This window comes from Periplaneta americana, chromosome 17 (genome assembly GCF_040183065.1).
Source record: "Periplaneta americana isolate PAMFEO1 chromosome 17, P.americana_PAMFEO1_priV1, whole genome shotgun sequence".
NCBI lineage: Eukaryota > Metazoa > Arthropoda > Insecta > Blattodea > Blattidae > Periplaneta > Periplaneta americana.
Genome location: NC_091133.1, coordinates 15,025,097 through 15,050,748, shown reverse-complemented (window position 1 = coordinate 15,050,748; position 25,652 = coordinate 15,025,097). Strand labels below are relative to the sequence as shown.

Genomic DNA, 25,652 nt, shown 5'->3' with positions numbered 1-25,652 from the left:
TAGTAATAGTGGTAATAATAGACCTAGTAGTAGTGGTAATAATAGGCCTTGTAGTAGTGGTAATAGGCCTAGTAGTAATGGTAATAGGACGGCTAGTTTTGGTAGTATTAGTAGGCCTAGTAGTAGTGGTAATAGCAGGCCTAATAGTAGTCGTAATAATAGACCTAGTAGTAGTGGTAATAATAGGCCTTGCAGTAATAATAGGCCTGGTAATAATGGTAATAGGAGGGCTAGTTTTGGTAGTATTAGTAGGCCTATTAGTAGTGGTAATAGTAGGCCTAGTAGTACTGGTTATAGTACACCTAGTGGTAGTGGTAATAATAGGTCTAGCAGTAGCAGTAATAATAGACCTAGTAGTAGTGGTAATAATAGGCCTAGTAGTAGTGGTAATAGTAGGCCTAGTAGTAGTGGTAATAGTAGGCCTATTAGTAGTGGTAATAGTAGGCCTAGTAGTAGTGGTAATAGTAGGTGTAGTAGTAGTGTCTAGTTTTTGTGGCAATAGTAGGCCTAGTAGTAGTGGTAATAGTATACCTAATAGTAGTGGTAATAATAGGCCTAGTAGTAGAGGTAATAGTAGGCCTAGTATTAGTGGTAGTAGGCCTAGTTTTGTGGTAATAGTAGGCCTAGTAGTAGTGGTAATAATAGACCTAGTAGTAGTGGTAGTAATAGGCCTAGTAGTAGTGGTAATAGTAGGTCTAGTATTAGTGGTAGTAGTAGGCTTAAATTTTTGTGGTAATAGTAGGCCTAGTAGTAGTGGTATTAATAGGCCTAGCAGTAGTGGTAATAGTAGGCTTAGTTTTGGTACTAGTAGGCCTAGTAGTAGTGAGACCTAGTTAGTGGTAGTGTAATAATAGACCTAGTAGTAGTGGTAATAGTAGGCCTAGTAGTAGTGGTCATAGTAGACCTAGTAGCAGTGGTAATAATAGGACTAGCTAGGCCATCAGCTACGGTATAATTTCACTAATTTCTTTGCATTTAATACAACCAAAAACTAGAAGTACATGCTGTACAAAACGGAAATTACATGATTAATTCATTGTGAAACAAAACAGTTTTAGACAGATATAGTCTGCGGATTTTCTTATGCACTCTGCTATTATAATCCACTGTAATGTGATGGCACCTAACCCTTACATACATTGTTGAAATCAACCTTATAAACCTGATTAATGTGTTTCTGGAAAAACTTTATCCAACAAATATTCCGACATTCTGTAAACACATTCAAATGAGGAACTGCATTTGGAACATTCTTCCAAATATTAAGATATGCATGCTTTCCTGGACATCCTACAATAGTAACTATGTTCGAACAAATATTTGTGGCGCAGTATTTCACCATTTTCTTATTATTTCCCTTCAAGTGTACTTATATTTATTCGTACACCTCAATAAGCATGAACTGCTTGCACTCCCGGCAAAGCATCAACTCCCTTTAATGGCGGCCGAACAGCGGTTCAATTTTGTACGCGAAACTAGCGCCGTTGGTGTCTCTAGTTATGTATTACAAACTCTTTGCATCTAGTAGCCGTCCGCCTTCCGAATTGCCGTCTAGTCTTGATATATCACATTGATATCCGTAATAAACAATTGTGGGTGTGGCTCAGTTTGTTAAGACGCTTGACTGCCGGTTTGAAGTTGCGCTCGGGAGTGGGTTCGATCCCCGCTTCGGCCGATTACCTGATTGCGTTTTCTTTCCAAGGTTTTCCCCAACCGTAAGGTGACTGCCAGGTAATCTATGGCGAATCCTCGGCCTCATCTCGCCAAATACCATCTCGCTACCACCAATCTCATCGACGCTAAATAACCGCGTAGTTGATACAGCGCCGTTAAATAACTAAAAAAATAAACAATTTTGAGATAAACATTGTCAGTATCTCCGAACATATTATTACACTTCAAAAACACATCACGGATGTGACAGTATTTGTACAAAGATGGTTTGTTAATGTATTAAGATGCAGATTTTTGTCAATCAGAATAGGATATAGATAGAGTTGTAGTAATTTAATTACCTATAAGCCACCACCTATTAAACACATTGCTAAAAACTCATAATTTAATGAAAATTATAATAAGTTTGTATCATCATGGATGTGACATGAAATTCTCACGGGTGTGACTCGTCTGATTTTCCTATCAATAACTAAGCTAATTTATGATAGCTTTCAATGTATTTCAATACACTAATTCATTTTTTCCTCGACCATACTATAATACGCTCATTACATGTGACGTAACTGTATCTTAATGACATAATTATATTAAAGTACTTACGTTCATTATGTTATTGCAACTATCGATTTCCAGCTACACGTGTTTTTTTTAAAGATGGGACATGATAGAAGCGTTGCGATCGGAAAAACAACTGAATGTTACATAGCGTGGTAGGCCTGTTGCTATGGTAACAACGGTTGAGTTGCCAAACTTACCCTTCTCCGTGGCGAGTGCTTAATAGCTCCCTTGGCGACATTTATTGTGCACACAGTGTTAGCATAGGTACTTTTCGTCGTTGATTCTCTGTCGATTTTTGTATTGCTTTCTTACCTCCGCGTGAATTGACAATGAATGTTTAACGTCAGCCATCTTCACGACAATTGCTGGCTTCCATCATAGACTTACTAAATAACCACTAGACCGCTCACTAGCGCTAGTGTTATGCTCCCAAATTGAACAGCCGGCGGGCGGCCATTTGTTTGTTAGAGCTGAATAAGCACAGTTCTTTCGTGCGCTGCTTTTAATTGCAGTAATGCACACGGATGTAAAGATAAAGCAGGAAGGAATGTTATATTTCACTGATTAGTTAATCCTACATTTCTAAGACGATTTTTTCTCCATATTATGTTATAGAAGACAAATTATTGTACTTGTCATGTGACTCTTTATGCTTCAAGTTTCCTCTGAGTAAAGGTTTCTCTTAACCGAAAGTGGATAGGTGCAATCCGCAGAGAGATTTTCTACCCTACAATGAATCATTTAGTGTGTTCAACTCATTTTGAAGATAGTTTTTACCTTTCAAACTATGCTAAATATATAAGATATTGCATGTAAAGCCTGATGATGCCCGAAGGGCGAAAACGTTCGCTGTCCAATTTATATTATAAAGAACATAATGATTACTTATATAAATAAGTGTCATTAACTTTTTGTATTGATATGTCATGTAGACTGAATAAATGAAACAATATTAACTTGTGCCAACTAGATTAGTACCGCCTTCTCCAAATATCTCTGTTACGGATTTAACTTTCGTCTCAATAGAGCTACTCACAGACTCCTCCTGGACTCTTATTCCGGACATCCTGAATAGTGATCATTTTCCTATTCCCACCTGCATCAATACCTCCAGAATGGACTGTCACTATAATACCACCAGAACCCGCTCTAAAAACTTTTCGGCAACCTCCTTTCAAGAATACATATCGCAGAAAATTCCACTTTTATTACAAACTGAAAATCCGCCCGAGCAATTTAGAATACTTCACACTTCTATTATAGAATATCTGGATCAGGTCCACCCATATCAGTCTGTCCTGGTTAAACGTAAAACCCAGAAACCCCCGTGGTGGAACAACGAATGCCAACAAGCACTGGAATCCAGAAGAATCGCTATCGCCACACTCAGGAAGAATGTAAATATACACAATTACTTTTTGGCAAAACAACAAATGGCTAAAACTAGGAGATGCCTACAACATCACAAACGAGCCGGATGGAGGAGTTTCTGTGAAATGATTAATCCCGATAATTCCGCTCAACAAATATGGTCCAAAATTAAATTTTTCTCTGGATCCAAAAAAAGGAAAACTCTCTCACTAATAGAACACGACTACAATCTCCAGATGGAATGGTTGGACACTCTTACTCCTCCAGCAGTTCCTCCGTTCATTCCACTAGCACACGATTTTATCGTCGACAACTCCGAGGATAGTCTCACTCAACAAGTTACGCCAATGGAAATACATAAAACTCTCGATCGCATTAAAACGTCCACATCACCCGTCCAGATGATATTACATATAATATGCTCAAAGCTCTTCCCTCAGTCATAATTGAAATCATTGCAAATATTTTGACATTCTTTCTTCAATCATCCTATATTCCGGACGAATGGAACCAATTTTTTTCTGGTACCGGTTCTTAAGCCAGGCAAAGACCTAAAAAAGGTGAAGGATACAGACCAATAGCCCTGGCCAATACTTTCCGCAAATTATTTGAAAAGGTTATTACACACAGACCAATTTTCTTTCTAGAACGATTCCATCTTTGGCCCAAGAATCAATTTGGCTTTCGAAGAAGATTCAGCACTCTGTACAATCTAGCAGTCCTCATCACTGACATACAAAATGCATTCTTCAACAAACTTCCTACCGAGGCCGTGTTTTTGGACTTGTCATCGGCCTATGATATGGTACAACCTCATCTTCTGCGACAGATATTAGTCCAGATAAACTTACCTTCATCGTTCATTATTACCATCATGTCATTAATTACACACAGAGTGGTCCAATTTCACCCCCGTTTTAATAATCTCCAATCTCGTTATACATCTCATGGTCTTCCGCAAGGGACTCCCATCAGTCCCATACTATTCAATATTTACATTCAACAGTTCGACTCCGTCATCCAAGGAAGGTCAAATATTTGACTTTAGCTGACGACATAGTAGTATACACGACAAATAGTCAGAATCTAAAAAATAAAACGTACAAAATTAAAAACTCCCTTCTTGATACCATACATAGCCTGAAAAATCTTGGTCTCAAAATCAATCTCCACAAATCCCAGTTCTTAATTTTTAAACAAGGCAGAAGTTCGGCTCGGGCTATGTTAAATTTGGGAAACAACACAACTGCATCGACTACATCGGTATCCTTTCTGGGTATAGTCCTTACCCATAACTTAACCTGGAAAAGACACCACAACAAACTTCTCCAGAAACTAACACATCAAGCTACAATCATCAAGTATCTCACAGGGAGATGGTGGGGTGTTCATCCAGACAGTCTTCTACTTCTATTCAAGAACCTTATTTTGTCTCAAGTTGAATATGGATTACTCCTATTTACATCCACTACGATTGAACACAAGAACAAGAGAATCATAAGTAAATTACATCAGATCTTAAAGAAATTAATCGGTATTAACAGCAGTCCGTCTACCCTGGCCATGTTCCACGAAACCAAAATTATGGCTCTTCAACATAGAGCACAGGTGTTAGCTAACAACTTTCTAAGCAGGTATATAGGCAATAGATCTAACATACTGGGCGCCAAACTCAGGTTATTACATATCAATTCCTCTACCCACAGAGAGAACAATATTGCCTCTGACTCTCCTCTGCTCTCGGTGTGGAACAAGTATCACGAACACTCCATGGTACAGTTACAGGTCACACCGGTATATACAACTTCATGGAACACCTTCCTCTCTCCAATAACAATAGACATTACAACTTTCAGTAAACAAGATCAAGACATTAACAAACAAGTAATTGAATATATTTCAAATAACACTCCAGACAGCATAGAACCACATAACCTCCAAGTTTATTACACTGATAGATCTAAAACATCCACTGGTAGAGTCTTTGCTTACATCAATACAATGACAAACTATAGTTTCTCCAGTAAAATCAATGACTGTTTTTCTATCTATCACACGGAATTGTTAGCCATCTGGTTTGCCCTCAAGTATATCAATCGAAACCTTCAGCCGCACAATATTATTTTCTCAGATAGCAGAAGTGTCCTGGAAAAACTCGACAACAAACACTTTAATGTACGATACTCGATGTATGAGGTGGCAGTTCTAAATTTAATACATACACTACAACTCAAGAACATGAACATAAAACTCACCTGGTTACCTGGACATAAACAAATTCCAGGCAATGACCGGGCCGACCAACTGGCTAAATTGGCAACACTGGAACCTAATGTTGACAATAGCATATGCCCTCCAGTAACTGAGATTAGCAGAAATATATCATCTGAGATCAAGCAGGCTTGTGCTACATCCTACAACCTCTATTCCCAATCGAAAGGAGATCTTATTACACCAGGACATATTTCACCATATCTGTGGTTCCACAAACAGAAACTCTCCAGACAAGCCATCAACCTGTATTTTAGAATTCGACTAAATACGGCACTCACTCCCTGTAAAAGGATAATACATACACTACAACTCAAGAACATGAACATAAAACTCACCTGGTTACCTGGACATAAACAAATTCCAGGCAATGACCGGGCCGACCAACTGGCTAAATTGGCAACACTGGAACCTAATGTTGACAATAGCATATGCCCTCCAGTAACTGAGATTAGCAGAAATATATCATCTGAGATCAAGCAGGCTTGTGCTACATCCTACAACCTCTATTCCCAATCGAAAGGAGATCTTATTACACCAGGACATATTTCACCATATCTGTGGTTCCACAAACAGAAACTCTCCAGACAAGCCATCAACCTGTATTTTAGAATTCGACTAAATACGGCACTCACTCCCTGTAAAAGGATATTAAATGGGCTTCAAGACCGTAATCTTTGTGATTGCGGCAGGAAAGGAACTTTGCACCACATGATATTCGGTTGCCCCAGACAAACTGCAAATGTAACTTCTTTTGTCGAACTGTTATATAAAACTGCCTTAGGAGGTCCTTTGTGGGTACAAGATCTAATATCTAACCCCTCTGCACGAAAAGCAAGACTCATATATAACCACATTAAGAAGTGCAAAATGAAATTATATACTAAAAGCCAGGTTATGAACCGACTAAACCGGAAGCAACGGTCTGTTGGTCTCTTTCTGAGCTCTGTTGCCACATAGTGGGGCGAGATTCAAAGCGTGTTCAGCGTTTGTCACCGATATGTTTAAAATAACTACTGTATATAGTTCTCGATAACACTATCTACAATATTAGTAATTAAAATTACTATTTTTAAGAAAGCACGAGCTAATGACGCTGGTACGAAATGCGACTCGTAATGCACGTGATACTGCAAATGAACTGACTACATTGTCTCCGTGATTCCGTTGCCAGATTTTCGTTAGCAGACAACATTTTCACGCGAGGTCAAATGAAAAGCTCCGTTCTCGTTCTCCCCTCCACCCCCCACACTCAACATGTCATCATTGCACAGGCTACCCTTCTAACCCGCACTTTCCTCTCGCCATTCCGACTATTTCCTGTTTCGTCGGTTCATAACCTGGCTTTTAGTAGAGTATATGGAGAAAAACACATAGACTACATCGTATAATTGAAAAAACACAATATCGACTCTGAACATCGACGCTGGAAGTCACATAGTGAGACAAGAGCGTCGTTAAATAAATAAAAAGAAGAACATAAGCAAGGAAGTTGATACTAATAATAACGACATGGAGTCCGAAACTATTACTCTGGAATTCATTATAAACGGCGAAATTACGAACGTCGAAGTTCCAAGTGATATGTCCCAAGCAACGAGTTAGAAAGAGAAAGATAAATCTTCTCTTTCTATCTCGTTGGTCCCAAGCTATTTTGGAAAGTATGTATTATCCTAGATCATATATGTAGATATGTCGGGGTTATAGGCTTTGAGGTTAACAACTTTTGTCAGGTTTACTACGCTGCCATATAGTTGTTACATAAGGAGTCACGTCATCCATTTGAATTGCATTAGCGCCTGTGCTGCCATCTCGTGTTCGTTTACGGCGGACGGGTGGCGATCCTGGCGGTTGTTCTCTTCAAAGTGCTGCCGATTTTAACGTGGAGTTATCTGTTAACTGTATGATCTAGGGTTTCTATAAAGGTAAAAAGGTAAAGGTATCCCCGTAACATGCCATGAAGGCACTTGGGGGGCATGGAGGTAGAGCCCCATGCTTTCCATGACCTCGGCACTAGAATGAGGTGGTGTGGTCGGCACCACGCTCTGACCGCCTTTTACCCCCGGGAAAGACCCGGTACTCAATTTTATAGGAGGCTGAGTGAACCTCGGGGCCGTTCTGAAAGTTTGGCAACGAGAAAAAATCCTGTCACCACCTGGGATCGAACCCCGGACCTTCCAGTCCGTAGTCAGCTGCTCTACCAACTGAGCTACCCGGCCGCCCTAGGGTTTCTATACTAATAATAAATCTGTAGCCGAAATTTTTCTGGTAATTTTCGATTTTCCAAAAATAATTGGTCCTAACATATATAATTAACCACCCTGAAACCGAAAATCGCATTTTTGAAATTTTTGTTTGTATGTCTGTCTGTATGTTTGTTACCTTTTCACGCGATAATGGCTGAACCGATTTATATGAAAATTGGAATATAAATTAAGTTCGTTGTAACTTAGATTTTAGGCTATATGGCATTCAAAATACTTTATTTAAAAGGGGGGGGGGTTATAACAGGGCCTGAATTAAATAAATCGAAATATCTCGCTTATTATTGATTTTTGTGAAAAATGTTACATAACAAAAGTCTCTTTAAAAATGATTTCCGATAAGTTTTATTCTTCATAAAATTTTGATAGGACTGATATTTAATGAGATAAATGAGTTTTAAAATTAAAATAACGCCATCTAAGACGGTGCAATGAATTAAGAACAAATGACTTCGTCTATAAGGGGCCTTGGACAACAACAATCGAAACAGGGGCCTTGGATATCAACAATCGAAAGCTATTAAACATAGGCTACAGAGAATGTTTCTGTGTTTGTATGAAGTAATATCAGAAGCTAAATTAACCAATTTGTATAATTGGGGAAGAGGAAACTGGAGATGTGGGTGTTCGTCGCCAACATCACCGAGGACGTCGTCTTGGGACTCGATGCCATGCGGCTACTCGATGCGACGGTGGACGTCCGGCGCCGTATACTCCGTCTTGGTCGGGATGAAGTGTTCCTGATGGACGCCGAAGACCAACTCGTGGCCAGCGAGCTCTCCTTGGAGGGCCAAGTGGAAAAGCAAGACGGCGCCCACGCAGTACGAGTATCGCTGCCCAGCCAAGCCAAGGATGAGGTGGCACCACCAAAGGAGGGAAGATGATGGTTGTGCATCTGGATCGATTAGCAGCCTACCAAGGGACTGCCCGGGACGAGCAGTCCTAAGGAGGGAGCAATGTGACAGCGACGTGAGATTCGAACTCACGACCAGCGTCTCGCAAGAGAGCAGATCGCGCGTGAGTCGACACGGGCTCCACGCAGCACTGAGGGACGGCGCGCGGCGGAGAGAAGAGAGGGGAAAGGGCGACGCGGCGAGGGAGGTTGCGCGCGCATCTTCTGCTTGCCTAGAGAGGCCGAGTAGTCCGTCGAAGTGGAAAAATCGCGAATTCGAACTTTCTCGGTTACGTCGCTGTGGTTATAAATTACGGACGCGAAGGAACGACAGATTCATTCATGATTAGTTCAGTCAGTAAGCCAGTGAACAGAGCAAGCCAGCCAGTCTTGTGTACCGGAGTTCGACTTGAGTGTGCGTCCGCAACTGTGTCAGCATCCGAAGGCCTGAGTTCGAGTGCAGTGGACCGCAGTTGGAGGGACCCGAGTTCGAGTACAGTGGACTGTATCTGAAGGTCTGGGGTTCGAGATTCTGTGAACGCGAGTGACTGAGCTAGAAGAACTGTGAACTGAGAACTGACAGTTGTGATTTGTAAATAGTGCTTTGTGAAAATTAGTTAAAATTCAGTTCATTGTTGTTCTCAATATTCCAATTGTCATTGTCGTCTGTGGAGTGCAATAACGAATACTGTGTTACTATATGGAGAGCAAATCCCATTGTTGACGGGAGCAGAATTAAATTGTAGAGAGTGGAGAGTTATTGTTGGAAGAATAAAATTACACTGTTGTTAGTAAATAAAATTTACAGTATTTTGAACCATTATTTAATCTTTAACTGGGGTATGTGTTGGTCACAACACTCCAAACTCGAAATTACTCTTCAATGCTTTCAATACTAAGATTCGTCAGAAAGACTTATTGTATATATTGAAATTATATGTTAGAACACTGTTTTTACTACACTAATGACTGCATAGAATTCCTGAAAGCTCAAATGTATATTTTATTATACAGTTTTATTGTTTATTTCTGTATTTGCTAATGTTTTGCTTTGTAATATTCGCTATTTTTAAGTAATAATGTAACTCATCATGTAACTTGTAATCTTTCATGTTCTGTAATTGGGATACTTTTGTTTCTTTTAATATTACTGTTATTATTATAATTATTAATTTCTTGTTCATATTATATGCATTTGTGATTTTTATATTTCTATGTGTTTAATATTAACAGTATCCTGTACGGAATTTAACTGTGAAATGAATAAACAAATAAAATACAATACAGTTCTTATGAAGTCCATGTTAGATACATTGTTCGGTGACATAATTACATCCTGGAAAAGCTTCATGAATAATGATTATGAGTCGGCTATTTATGTAAGCCATTAACCCGGGAATGGTCGCATACCCGGCATTTTGCTGAGGCTAGACACCTTGGATTTTTCCCGTTATGGCTTTTGAAAAGGATGAAATATGTAATTGAAGTGACAAGAATTGAGGCTATTGATTTATCACATTGCATACTTTCTTTCAAAATAATGCCTATACCTGCCTTAATACTTGTACTGCGAAGTACGTGTTTTTATTTTATTTGAGAAAAGGGTATGTTATTTAACCATATACCCACATTCCAGAAAAGATTTATGAAATGAAAAGGGAAATAGTAAACCTGTATAGATTTTATAAATCAGACGAAACTTTTAAGTGTAAGCTTAGCAAAGAGACCTATTCACAATACCACATACTAGTTTGTAAGAAAAACAGCAGATCAGTGACTGTATTGTGTCCTAATGAGCAATGTATAAAATGGACTAAAAGTCTTGTACACTAGTGCGCACTTAATAATATATCATTATAAACCCAAACAGGATTAAAAGTCCATTACAAAGAGAGAAATACGCACATTCGTACAGAAAAGTTTGAGGTTTTGCTTCAGGTCAACGGTCTTTGCTGCATGATATGGATGACTTCATTCTTTAAGTGCACCACAATACATGATATCTATCACACTGTCTGTTACATGGAAGGCAAACGCAATTTTCATTTGGAGAGTGAAATCCCTCAACTTTTCAGAAGCCATGCATTGCTATTAAAAGTCCATTAACTTTACAAAGACATGACAGTAATCGTTCGATCATAACGGAACTACTAAACTTGTCTAACAAATAATTTTCTCTATAGAGTACCGTGCATTGTTCGAAGAAAATTCTTCTAGCAGGTAATAATCAACACTTACAAAGTCAGCTAGAGAGAGGGACAAACTTGCAATCCCTTCCATTTTGGTGTGACTGTTATTTGAATTTGATACTGAGTAATATGTTCATGTAGTGACCAGCACCAGTTCAATTGATTTCAATCTATTTTGTTCATATTCAAGTAATTTTTAATTAACCGTTAAGAACTCGAGCTGGTTGGACGCACACACCAACTTTATTTAGGACACTATACATCACAAACCGTACCGTTTCAAATGCTGTGACCTTCAGTAACTTTCAAGAATGTCTTAAAGCTTTGTCTAGAGACAAAAATAGCGAATTTTGTCCGCTTACGTTTTAAAACAATAGGCAATGTTGTCGTCTTGTACGTTTCAGAAGTTCGGAAGGAAATAGCACTAACACACGATTTACTTTTGATACCAGTACTCCTTATTTTCAACTGTAATTCATTATCCTGTTTGTGTGTAAGTGTATTGTAAAAGTATGCAAGGACAATGAAGACGATTTGTTGAAGTAGTGTCTGTTAGCTGTCAGATTTCTTCGAATTCTATAATGTAATTTTTAAAACTTGAAAATTACTTGCAAGTTGATCATTTTAACAATAACTACACAAATATCACATAATATAATAAATAATAAGTCCAAAACTTTGATTGGGATATAGTAACACCCCCTGATACTACCCATGTTGAGAAGAACTGCAGGACTTCCTAAGGGTTATAATTAAAACAATAATTGTTTATGGAATAAACAGAGACAGACGGACGGACAGACAGACAGACAGACAGACAGATAGATAGATAGATAGATAGATAGATAGATAGATAGATAGATAGATAGATAGATAGGTAGATTTATTGATCTTAGTTCACAAAAGTACAAACTTAATAATTTAAAAAAATGATCTATATACAAAAGTAGTTATACATAATAAATATACAATTTCCTAAACTAATTAATTTTTTTCGCAAATCTCAGTAATTTATCGGTTCAAACTTGCACTTACGTGTAGTTTTAGTGCATGTTTAAACCAATCGTGATAACCATTAAAACTTTCAAACTTATTTATCTGCTCCTTTTTACAATTTTCTATCTACCATGAACATTTTTAAATTATTATTTTTTTCTTTTTTTTTTTTTTTTTTTTTACTTTAAACACCTAAATTTATTCTATAAACTTTCATATTTATGTTTAATTATAGGTTCACTTATGCCTATTAACTAATTATTCCATGTCATCATCCTGCATCCAGGTTAGCAGTTGTTGACATATATCCAGCACACTACAATAGCTGAATCGGTATTTTTCAGTGTGTACAGTAGGTCAGTCTAAATTTCTGCTACATGCTTGTCAGGAAGTTATTTGCTTATTTATACATCTTGCAGCATACATGTAAACATACTTGACATATTAATTACGTAAATCAATATAAATACAGTAACAACATTCTTTTCCACGCTCACATTTTCGTTTAATACTATTCTACTTTTCATTAAATTTATTTTATGTGTAATCTTATTGAAATTGAAAGTCTTGAAATATACAAATTAATTTGATGTTGTTTTTATAAACAAATAGTTTTACTACTAAATACATCTTTCTTGTTCAGATTAATTTTTTTTGTTTGGATTTTCTGATTATAGGAAAATTAAGTTTTTGTTGTTGCCTACCTCTTAGTAAATAGTTTTGTTCAGTACTTCTATCACTATTTGTATCTTCATCTTCCTCGGTAGAATCCGCTAACATCATCAGTAGGTCTATAAATAAATAAACAAACATAAATAGGTCTATCAATTAATAATAGACCTATTTATGTTTATTGGAACCACTCCTTCCTACACATGTAATAAGAAAGCTCACAGAACATTTTTATAAGCATAAAGTATGAATGAGATTAGTTCTGACAAAAATTTCAATTAAATGGAGGCTTACATAAAGCAAGAAAATTATTAAATTTGCGCTACCACCTTAGTAAAATTATAAATAATAATTTCATATAGATAAGTTCTCTAGTAACATTTCCGAATTAAATAATTATATGATATAGCAAAGATGTGAATATTAAATTTAAGAGTGTGATCCCAGAACTCGCTCAGTCCATTTGGTCATTTTTTTATGATTTACAAACACACATGTATGATTTTTAAGGCCTCTATCATTATATTTTAAGCTTGTTTTCTTCCAAAACAACGCAATCTTTGTAAGACTGTGTTATTTTGTATATCACTCGTTCAGTCCATAGACCAGTGGACATTAAACTAAACCAGTCCTTTCATAAAAATGTACTGATCGCGTTTTTGGATTACAGTCTTCAATTATTGCTTCCAGACAGGCCGACTGTACGCTCGAATTTTTCTCTTATGGATATATGTTACATATGTCAATAACTCACCGGTTTCTTCTAATTCCAGTCCAATTTCATCCCATATTTTGTCCTTCTTCCTTATATTTTTGTAATCTTCATGTGATAAATCGTATAAGATTGGTTGTTTCCTCTCTATTTCTATCAATTTTTCGCAGAACGCCATCACAATATTCGCGGTGGCAGCAGAAAAAATCGCGCAGAAGGCGAATCTAAATTTCAACGCTGCACTTTCGCAGACGTGCAGCGATACTTTCGTGTTGGTGTGGGCACTCTCATATACCGCAATGTGCACTGAGATGGTGACAACTTAATGATGCGAAACATTCGCCACCACTGCGAATAATTCGCGCCAGTGTGGGGAGGCCTTTATTCAGAAGGGTATGATTATTCCAGCCAAGAACCATACTTTTTAATTGCTCAAAAAATCCAATTTCTGTATAGGTATACTAAATTTAAAATAAAGAGGTCAAGCAATAACCTGAAAGTCTCATGTCAGATTTGACATGGGTTTTCCATGGAAGAATTAGGAAGAAGGTGGGTAAGGTTGCGAATTGTATGGGAACGGCTTGTTGAGACGTGTGCAGAACAATTATAATTCGAGAAAAATCGTGTCGTCCTCCACTGCATGAAGGCAACGCTACTTTTTGAGTGATTTTTACAATACAAGGTAGTTGTATGAGAATGGTTGCCTTTTGTTCACTCATATTTACAGTGGGCGGTATGGGGTGAGTGCCTCATTACTTCCTGGAACTAAGGACGTTATGTTTCATCCCGAAATATATTCTTTCTTGGGTAGATAAAAAAGCTTTTCAAATCTGTGTGTTTCAAATTGTAAACTTCCCCGACAGAAGTTTTCTTTTTTCCTTTCAGAGATGTAAAAATGAATAAAACTCCTAAATATGTAAATTTATGTAACACTATAGCATAATATGTAAAAATATGTAGTATCAAATTTTAAAATATTTTAATAGATTTGTTATTTATATACCGTTAGGTTGAAAGAAATATAATATTATGTAGCCTAATTACATAAAAATCCGGTCCCTACTGATGAGACATCTGACGAAAGTACAAGTGAGCAATTGATACTGTGCATTAGGTATTTAGATATGCAATGTAATGCATAAAGGCCCATTCACAATGAAAATTAAACATAACCGTAACATAAACATAGAAGTTTGCGGCCAGGTTGTCAAATGGGATCATTCACAATGATTCACATAAACATCGACATTAACATTGCCGTTAGACATTAACATGAAAGTTTGCGAACTCCAAACTTTCATGCTTATGCCTTTCGTGATTTGCAAACAGTACACAATCGTGGAGCGCTTAAGTATACCACAGAATATGAGGAAATGGCGTCGTTGTTACGTTTCCATGGTTACCAAGTACCTTTGCGGTTACGTTTATGTCCCCATCATGAATGATGTGATTTTACTGTAACATTTACATTCTTAAGTTAACGCTTATGTCATGTTTAATTTTCATTGTGAATGGGCCTTGAGGAAAGATTTATAAATGTTAATGAATAATGACCTAACAGGAGAAGAACAAACACCACACTAACCATTGTCAGAAATATTGCTGTATTAATTCATATCATAAAGGATAAGTCTATGATAGGGGTGCCAATATTGCAGCGATTTATCAAGTTTTTCTACATTTACTAAGTTACTAATCCAATCTCACGCACTGTCAATATTTTCTATTATATTTCTTCTAAATCATATAGTTTTTCTCAGAATGTTTTCCTAATAGGCAATGGATATCTCATAGGTTCCCTAGCCACTGGAATGACACACTCTTTGAATCTGATTTTTACCTTATCTTTTGAAATTATCTAATCCTAAAAGTACGTCTTTGTTTCATAATTTACTTTCATCTCAAAGAGATTTTTTCATCTTCTACACAAATTCCATCAGCTCTTTGAATCCCCTGCAATTCGATTCATGAACCTAACCATTGTAAAGGCTGTGTTTCAGTACTTACAATAACAAATTCCTACCATTTTCTTATAATACATGAGTCATTCAATAATTAGTGGCAACAATGTTTGTATGTGGCGCTATCAGCTATAAATGATGCAAGCTGATAAACATGAGAAAAATGAGCATCTGATGTGTGTTATGTGAGTTTGAAGACAATAATCTCATTTAAAAGATATTTGTAGTGAGTTTAATTTGTAGACAGTTATCTTGTAGTGCTCTAAAATGTTTAGCAAATACGAACAAAGATGCTTAATTGTAATTCAGATTGCAAGAGGCAAGAACACTTGACAATGCCATACAGCCTTAATGGAAGCTTGTGGTAGAGAGACTTCTCCATATCGTACTGTGGCTAGGTGGGCGCATGCATTTCACAATGGCAGGATAAGATGTTCTTAAAAAACGTGAAGCTGGCAGACCGTAATTGGCAAGCAAACACTGTAAGAGTACTGCTGGAAGAACACCGTTTTTGGTTATGATTTTGACGGAATCCTTCTCACTCATTCAGTTCCTGTCGGAAATCGTGTGAATGGTGCATAGTACAGTTACTTTCTGGAACACCATTTACAACCAGCGGTAGAATCACCTGAATTCTCATCCTATTGTGCTACATAATGGTGTTCACTCTCACATAGCTGCCCTGTGGTTAATTTACTTCGCTGATGGAACTGGGAAGTTTTGGAGCATCCTCCATACTCTCCAGGTACGAGTCCATTTGATTTTGACCTTTTCTCAAAAATGTAATTACCACTTAGAGGAATTGGCTTCACAACCAGACAGGCAATTATAGCATCATTACAGCAGTCTGTTCGAAAATTAGTACAAGATGCTGTGGATGGCGTCTGTCGTTTCTCTGAGGTGTAGAGGCAGGTTCTTCATGTTGGAGGAAATTACTTCTGAGCACTGCAAGAATGTGACTGTTCCAAAAATGTTTTCTTTGTTGTTAATTCAAATGTTGCGACTAATTATTATTGAATGACCCATATATTTATTACAATATTTTAAGCTTACAAAACCGACTGGTTAGAGCTAGAAACCTCCACACACTCGTGGGATAATGCCACATTTTTTAAATTATTTCTGCTACTTAGACCTACTGCTTCCGACTCTTCTAAAAGAACTTATATAATCACTTCTGCTCCTCCGTCTAGCTTAAAATTAATATCTTTGTTTTGAACTGTTACAATCTTGTACCAGACTTCTCCGATATTTATACCGTACATCTGATACTGGGTGTTTCGAAACACTTTGTTGTTTATACTACTAATTCTCCAGTATTTTCACTACTGTTCTAACCATATCCTTCTTCCATTACCTTTTCGGCACTTCTTATCTTAAACCCACACGCAAAATGATTTTCTTACACTTTTCATAAGCAGAGTGGCTAGTTCCTTTTCCCTTCCATTGTATATATCGCTGATTAGTACCATTTTTCACTAATCTGACTTCAGATGTATACAATTGCTCTTTCTCTGACACATGCCATGAAGTCAGATCTAATTTACTGCCTGATAATATATAACAGTCGGAACCTGAATCTCATTAATCCCTCACAAGTGTCTGGTATAATTTCTCCCAAAGCTTGGCCCGCTATAACGCAATACTTAGAATCTTGTAACTTCCTTCATTGTTAAAAAACGTATTGTCACTAAGATATTCATAAGGTGTTACTGTTTTACTCATTCTAGTTTCTTGTCTTTCGACACGTAGTCACCATTTTAATGTGATTAGTACTGTTCCCTTCAACTACCACTCTTTCCACAAATTTCATAATTATTTTCTTCCCCATCTTTTTCATTGTAAGAAAAACCAATGCTGTAGTTATAATTTCTGTATGTCAGCAATGTTTATTTTTTATATTCCTAATTGACCATAAGAGGAATTCATAAACTGAATGTTTGGTGTCTCAATCCGGTTCCTTTTCCGCATTACAACTTAAGAATTTAGAAGGAAAATGATCAAAAAGCATGACTGTGTGCCATGGCTTTTGAGGGGATTGGAATATGCGTAGGTTCCCACAGAAATCGCATTTGAAATCCTTCTGGCTTGTGTATGCCATTACATGTCTTTCATATCTCCCGAAAAATAGTAATATTTACCAGAAACATCGCAGACTTACAGTTTCTCACATGTGTGTATGATTATATGCATTTTCAGATCTGACGAAAACGAGAAACGCATCCCACTATCATCGCAACCTAACTTCTCACTTGCAACACAGCACGTTTTTTAGACTATAAGATTCCGAAAATTTCTTTCCACATTTATTACAACTGAATGCCTCCTCTCCTGTATGTACGATTGCATGCTTTTTTAGATGAACACATTGCGAACATTTTTTTCCACACATAGGACAACTGTGTTCTCCCTTGTGTATACGAATGTATGCCTTTTTTGATTACTAGCGAGCGAAAATTTATTTCCACAAATATAACAAATGAATGTCTTCTCCCCTGTGTGTAGGAGTGCAATCTCTTTTACATTACTCTTCCGGAACTATACAACCATGGCTGCTGGTGGGTATACTGTCTCCGTCTTCCTGCTGCGCGACAGGGCATATTACGAAGCACTGCTTATCCTTTACCCATTTCAGAGTGTGCTGACGACCACTGGTTTACGAGAATCTGAAAATTCCTTTACACATGTATAACATATGTATCCCTTCCCCTGTATGTACGAGTCTACGAGTGCATGCTTTTATGTAATACTAAATTCCGAAAATGTCTTCGCAAATTTATCACAACTGAATGTCATCTCCCCTATGTTTACGACTGAATGGTTTTCTAGATTACCGGACTGCGAAAACTGTTTTCCACATATATATCAACTAAATGCCTTCTCCCCTATATATGAGTGCATTTTATTTTAGGGTACTACATTCTGTTACTTTTCTTTCTGCATATATCTCAACTGAATGACTACTCCCGTGTATGCAGGAATATGTGCCTTTTCAGATTACCAGACAACACAAATTTCTTCCCTCATATATCACCACTGAATGCCTTCTTCCCTGTGTGTACGTGTGTGTGTTTTTTTAGACTACCAGATTCCGAAAATTTTTTTCCACATACATCACAACTGAATGCCTTCTCCCCTGTGTGTACAAGTATATGCCTTTTTAGACTACCATATTTCGAAAATTTCTTTTCACATATATTACAACTGAATGCCTTCTCTCCTGTGTGCACGACTATGTGCTTTTTCAGATTACCAGATAACGAAAATTTCTTCCCACATATATCACAACTAAATGCCCTCTCCCCTGTGTGCACGAGTGTATGTTTTTTCAAACTACCAGATTCCGAAAACTTTTTTTCACATATAACACAACTGAATGTTTTCTCCCCTGAGTGTACCCGTGTATGCCTTTTTAGACTACCAGATTCCGAAAATTTCTTTCCACATATATCACAACTGAATGCCTTCTCTCCTGTGTGCACGAGTATGTGCTTTTTTAGAGTACCAGATAACGAAAATTTCTTTCCACATATATCACAACTGAATGCTTTATCACCTGTGTGCACGAGTATGTGTTTTTTCAGATTACCAGATAACGAAAATTTCTTTCCACAGATATCACAACTGAATGCCTTCTCCCCTGTGTGTACGAGTGCGTGTTTATTTAGCGTACCAGATTGAGAAAATTTCTTTCCACATATATCACAACCGAACGGCTTCTCCCCAGTGTGAACTAGTGAATGCTCTTTTAGAAGAGGAAAACGCAAAAATTTCTTTCCACATACATCACAACTGAATGCCTTCTCCGCTGTGTGCACGAGCATGTGCTTTTTCAGATTACCAGATAATGCAAATTTCTTCCCACATATATCACAACAGAATGCCCTCTCACCTGTGTGTACGAGTGTATGTATTTTTAGACTACCGGATTCCGAAAATGTCTTTCCACATACACCACAGCTGAACGCCTTCTCCCCTGTGTGTACAAGGGCATGCCTTTTTAGATTCCCAGACAAGGAAAACTTTTTTTCACATATTTCACAACTAAATGGCTTTTCCCGACTGTGTACCAGTGCATGTACATTTAGAGTTCCAGATTGAGAAAATTTTTTTCCACATATATGGCAGCTAAATGGTTTCTCTCCCGTGTGCACCAATGCGTGGTGTTTTAAAGAATGAGCATGAGAAAATTTCTTTCCACATGTATCACAACTGAATGCCTTCACCCCTGTGTGTACGATTGCATGCCTTTTTAGAGTACCAGCTTTAGAAAATATTTTTCCACAAATGTCACAACTGAAGGCCTTCTCGCTTCTTTGAAGTCGACTATGCATTTCATGGCTAGGTTGAGAAAATTTCGTGCCATATCTCTCAAAATCGATTGGCTCCTCGCTGATGTGTACACGTGAATGAGTTATCAGATCATTCGATTTGGAAAATTTGTTACCACATAAATCAGAACTCGATGACGTCTTCCCTGTGTGTACGCAATCGTGTTTTATGAGATGATCCAAATGGAAACAATCCTTCCCACAAAGATCGCAAATCAGCGAGCTCGTGCGCGTGTGTAAATGTTTGGGCCATGCCAAGTCATTAAACAACGTTCCAAAAACATCACTTTTGTATGTCTTCTCACCTGTCTCCAGGCGCTCATCTTCTGTTACACTGTCAGAGGAAGCAGGCACTCCAGTGCTGTGAAGAAAATGTGTTCTTAGTTCAAGCAATAAAGACACAAGAAGAATAATTATTATTGAAGAAAAACAAAACTACAGTAGATCCAACACAAATAATTACAGTTAGTAATTAGTAAATAGTGCCGAAAATTATTTGAAAATTACAATTCTACTGGCATTAATTCACATATACAGTTATTTTGGTTTCTTATTTTACGACGCTTTATCAACAGCTGTGGTTATCTAGTGTGTGAGTGAGATGAAAGTGAAATCGTTAGCAACATGAGTGCCAAGTCCAGCACCGAAAGTTACTTAACATTTGCTCTTAATGGGTTGAGGAAAAACGCCGGAAAACCTCAATTAGATAACTTGTCCCAATCAGGATTTGAAGCGTAGTGGGCTAGTTTCATAGTTAGATGTGCTAACAATTACTCCACAGTCGTGGACCAAAAATAATGTTAAAATCTATCGCTTCTTATTATAATAGTAGTTATAATATTATGTACATAGGCCAAATAGAAATGATCGGGACGAAATTCAAATACAAATTGCTGAGCTGTTTATACCCGAACCCAAACTTTCTGACGTCGAAATTGTGATAGAAAATCTGAAAAAGTACAAGTCTCCAGATATTGATCAAATTCCAGCAGAATTAATACAAGAGGGTGGAAACGCATTATCTAGCGAAATTTATAAACTTTTACTTGCTATTTGGGAAAAGGAAACTTTACCAGAACAATGGAAGGAGTTCATAATTGTACCTATTTTTAAGGACGAGGACAGGACCAACTGTAGTAACTTTCGAGGAATATCACTTATGTTGACGTGGTACAAAATTTTATCCAATATTCTTTTGAGAAGATTAGCTCTATATGTAGATGATATTATTGAGGATCAAGAGTGCGATTTTAGGTGTAATAGATCGACTATTGATAAGATTTTTTGTATTTGACAGATAATGGAGGAAAAAAGGGAGTATAAGGGTCCAATACGTCAGTTATTCATAGATTTCAAAAAGGCATATGACTCAGTTAAGAGAGAAGTTTTATATAATATTTTTACTGAATTTGGTATTCCCAAGAAACTAGTTCGATTAATTAAAATGTGTCTCACTGAAACTTACAGCAGAGTCCGTATAGGCCGTTTCTATCTGATGCTTTTCCAATTCACTGTGGGCTAAAGCAAGGAGATACATTAGCACCTTTACTTCTTAACTTCGCTCTAGAATATGCCAATAGGAAATTCAGGATAACAGAGAGGGTTTGGAATTGAATGGGATACATCAGCTTCTTGTCTATGAGGATGACGTGAATATGTTAGGAGAAAATCCACGAGCGATTAGGGAAAACATGGAAATTTTACTTGAAGCAAGTAAAGCGATAGGCTTGGAAATGAACCCTGAAAAGACAAAGAATATGATTATGTGTTGTGACCAGAATATTGTACGAAATGAAAATATAAAAATTGGAGATTTATCCTACAAAGAGGTGGAAAAATTCAAATATCTTGGAGGAACAGTAACAAATATGAATGACAGTCGGGAGGAAATTAAACGCAGAATAAATATGGGAAATGGCTTTATTATTCAGTTGAGAAATTTTTGTCATCTAGTCTGCTGTCAAAAAATCTGAAAGTTAGAATTTATAAAACAGTTATATCACCGGTTGTTCTGTATGGCTGAGAAACTTGGACTCTCACTTCGAGAGTGGAACAGAGATTAAAGGTCTTTGAGAATAAGCTTCTTAGGAAAATATTTGGGGCTAAGAGGGATGAAGTTACAGGAGAATGGAGAAAGTTACACAATGCAGAACTGCACGCATTGTAATTTTCACCTGATATAATTGCGAATATTAAATTCAGGCATTTGAGATGGGCAGGGCATGTAGCACATATGGGCGAATCCAGAAATGCATATATGTGTTAGTTGCGAGGCCTGACGGAAAAAAGAGCTTTGGGGAGGCCGAGACGTAGATGGGAGGATAATATTATAATTGATTTGAGGGAGGTAGGATATGGTGATAGAGACTGGAGTAATCTTGCACAGGACAGGAACTAATGGCGGGCTTATGTGAAGGCGGCAATGGACCTGCGGGTTTCTTAAAAGCTATTTGTAAGTATATAATATTATAACAGTACAGTAGCACCCCAGTTATCCGCCACTCTATTAACCGATTTGTGGATTATCCGTTTGTCTTTTTCTCGTGTGTTTTGTTCTGCCGAAATATATGAAGTACTGTACATTATGTTAGAACCTTATTTTTTTTCTAGAGAGTGCTATTACAAGCCTCTTTCCTTACACAGTAGCTTACTGTTGGAATTGTCGTAGGCTACTATGTAACTTCTATATAAAATGTGTTCTATGGTGTCAGAAAAAATCCTGTTGTGCTAATTACCGAAAAAAAGTGTAAAAATTGAATGGTTTGGGGAAAGAGAAACTGTGGCTCATGTCACATCAGATCAGAATACGAGATTGGAATGTGTAAAGTATGTAAATATACAACACGAGACTTCCAGTATTGATATATTTCCATAGATAGTCATTAGAAACCCATCACTGACAACCAGACTTCTGATCAACTACCTAGGATGTTAATTAGAAGACTATGGAGGAAATTACGAAAATGTAAATATTATGCACTAAATTCATGAAAATCTTTTATGGTACGGATTATCCAAATTTTTTTATTAACCGTTCAGTCCACCTCCTTCATTACCTAGGATAACAGATTATACTGTAATTTACATGTGACACATTTCAGCTATGAGGGAGGGCTACTATATTTGAGTTTGTGTCAATGTTTGTTGCTTGTTTAGAATATGAATCTATGATATGAAAAGTAATTAATGACGTGCATGCAATATATTTTCTCTTGCAGTGAAATTCCGATATTAATGCTAGCTCACATCACAATCGTTCAAAGTGATTTGCTCAAAAATTATCGTTAGTTTCTAACTAAAATAAATTATAATAATTCCGAAACTGTGTTTACAAATCAAAACGAGTTTCCGCACTAGTCTGTAACTGTGACGAGATAAATGAGAGAGGCCACATGACATATACATTCATATCCGCAATTTTGGATCCCTCATGCCTGTAGTGAGGAGAAGTATCACAGTTCAGTGGGGGTCTCACAAGTTACATTATTTCATGGCTCAACTACAGATAACATTAGGATACGTCTCTGGCTCAAGTCTTGTTAATGTAAACTGGGCGTATCATGGTCGTGGGTAAGGTAAGGAACTGCTGTATATCAAATTGCACTTTGCAAATGTTGTGGTTTGAGTGAGTGTCACAGCGTGTAAGAGTAACAACTGTGTACATAGTACAGGGAATAAGTTACTACAGTAATGCACATTTATAACAAATTAAAATTAGGCTACACATAGTCCTACTAGGTTCAATTATTTAGAAAATTTGTTTCGTCAATCATGGCAAACAATACTTCTTTCGAGGTATAAATAATAATCCAGAGCGATACAGCCCGTGAAGGGCCTACACTGACCAGCCGGCTGCTGGCCTCACGCCCACATGCCGAAGAAGAGGTGGGCGATCATCCAACCAGAATGGAGGTATCGTGTGGTTAGCACGATGAGCCCCCCAGCCGTTATAGCTGGTATTCACAACCAGATTTTGCTACCTATCGTAGCTCCCCAAGTGCATCACGATGCTGGGTGGGTACTGGTTCCATACACTGACCGAAATTTCATGAGAAAATTTCTTCCCCCATGAGGTCTCGAACCAGCGTGCATTCCTTAACGCGCGTCCTAGGCAGGATGCCTTAGACCACGACGCCACGACTCTTTCGACGATAATTGTTAATGAAAATAATTTCACGTAACACAATTTCAAATAACTTATTACTATATTGTTTGACACTATCCATTCATGAATGAATGCATAGTATGCATTGCACCCAGTCAATTTTTTTTCATATAATAATGAATTTTTCAAAATGAAACTACAATAATTCACATCCCTCTTATTTTTACGCACATATACAAACATCTGAGTTTGTCACTATTTGTGAAAGTTTCAATCATCTAAACTTTTTAGATGTTTTCTAGAAATAATTCTTCCTATACCAGTCCTGCTGGAACATGTCCTCATAATGAACTCTACCCATATAGGAGAATCTGTCAAAGGTGGTCTTCGCCTAGTTTTCTTGGGATTCATTTGTGAAAAAGCTGTTGGCTCCTACAAGAGTTCCCAAATATTGATGGGCGAGATGGAATTTAAACAAATAATAACCAAACTAAAACTTTTAAATGTATAAAAGACACAGCATTATAACTTCTAATAAGATTTTCAAAACTGTAGTAAAATTCTGGACTACTTATAGTTTAACATATTTTTCTATAGGCCATCAATCATTTGCCATTTATTTTTCGCGACGTTCTTGTATTCATGAGAATTATATACATCGTAAAGTCACTGCACATTCTATATCTTACAGATAATGTTTTTTTTTACACATTATATATTGTGGCTCTCCATCGTGATTCCATCTTGAAAACTGAATAACAGTCACTGCTGATTCTAGAGCTAGTCGTGAGATTTGAGTCCAATTAACAGTCTTCATAATTGCACTGATATTCCTAATGTAATTTAATGTCATAATGAACAAAACCGGATCAGCTTCCCATAAATAAACGAACAAATACGAAAAAGCGTTTATTAATTCATCCCATCACTCCAACAAAATAAATTATTCATTTCAAAATAAAGTAATCAAACAAACATAATACATAAATATATACAAAATATATAGGGTCTCACTACCACTTGGCATCGTGTTTTTTTCAGTAGGTACTGTAAAACAAGCAATCCTATTTTTCGGACAACCAGTGTACTTATGCATTGCACCCACCCACTGTGGGTAAACAGAAAAAGAGTATAGCTGCCTGCAAAAAGGACCGTTTACAAGGCGGGAAACTTGGCAACAGAAAAATTATTTCTGTATCACAGGCTTCTATATGTTGTGCGTATATTTCCTCACTGTAGAGGTTACAAAGAATATAGTTTGATGAAGGAAGTATACCAATTATACAGTCATGTACAGTAGATAGGCTAAATTTCGCAACTGTTGATTTGCATACATTATCTGGAATTGCTATTATATATTTTTATATATTAAATCTTCGCATTTCTTTTTTACTGCGGTGTTAACTTTGCACTTATTCCTTAATTTCATTATTGACTGTACATTTCGCTATATAGAGGTGAACTGTAAGTAATGCCATTAACTTCAGGGGGCTATTCTTTGAGATATTTGAAACAAAAAGGTTTGATACAATTTTTCCTCGTTTTTGCCTCCAATTCAAGATAAAAATTATTTTATATGAAACATTTCATAGCATGTTTTTTGGGAAGCTATTCATTGAATTCCCAATATGCTCAGGCAATTTAAGATAACAC

General features: G+C 37.0%; 1 protein-coding gene across 7 annotated transcripts in view; it reads right to left on the bottom strand.

The window, feature by feature from the left end:
- The window catches only part of LOC138692862 (zinc finger protein 708-like), a 140,968-nt gene that overhangs the window by 15,533 nt on the left and 99,783 nt on the right, over window positions 1–25,652 (bottom strand). For 4 of the 7 annotated variants that reach the window (XM_069816152.1, XM_069816153.1, XM_069816156.1 and 1 more), the window contains one exon: window positions 14,565–20,255. In XM_069816152.1, the coding sequence (XP_069672253.1) occupies window positions 18,587–20,255 (1,669 nt within the window). In that variant the 3' untranslated portion in view covers window positions 14,565–18,586. Of the gene's footprint in view, window positions 1–12,088; window positions 13,010–14,564; window positions 20,256–25,652 lie in introns of those variants that run through there. The other 3 variants (XM_069816158.1, XM_069816159.1, XM_069816161.1) reach the window with 3 other exon arrangements.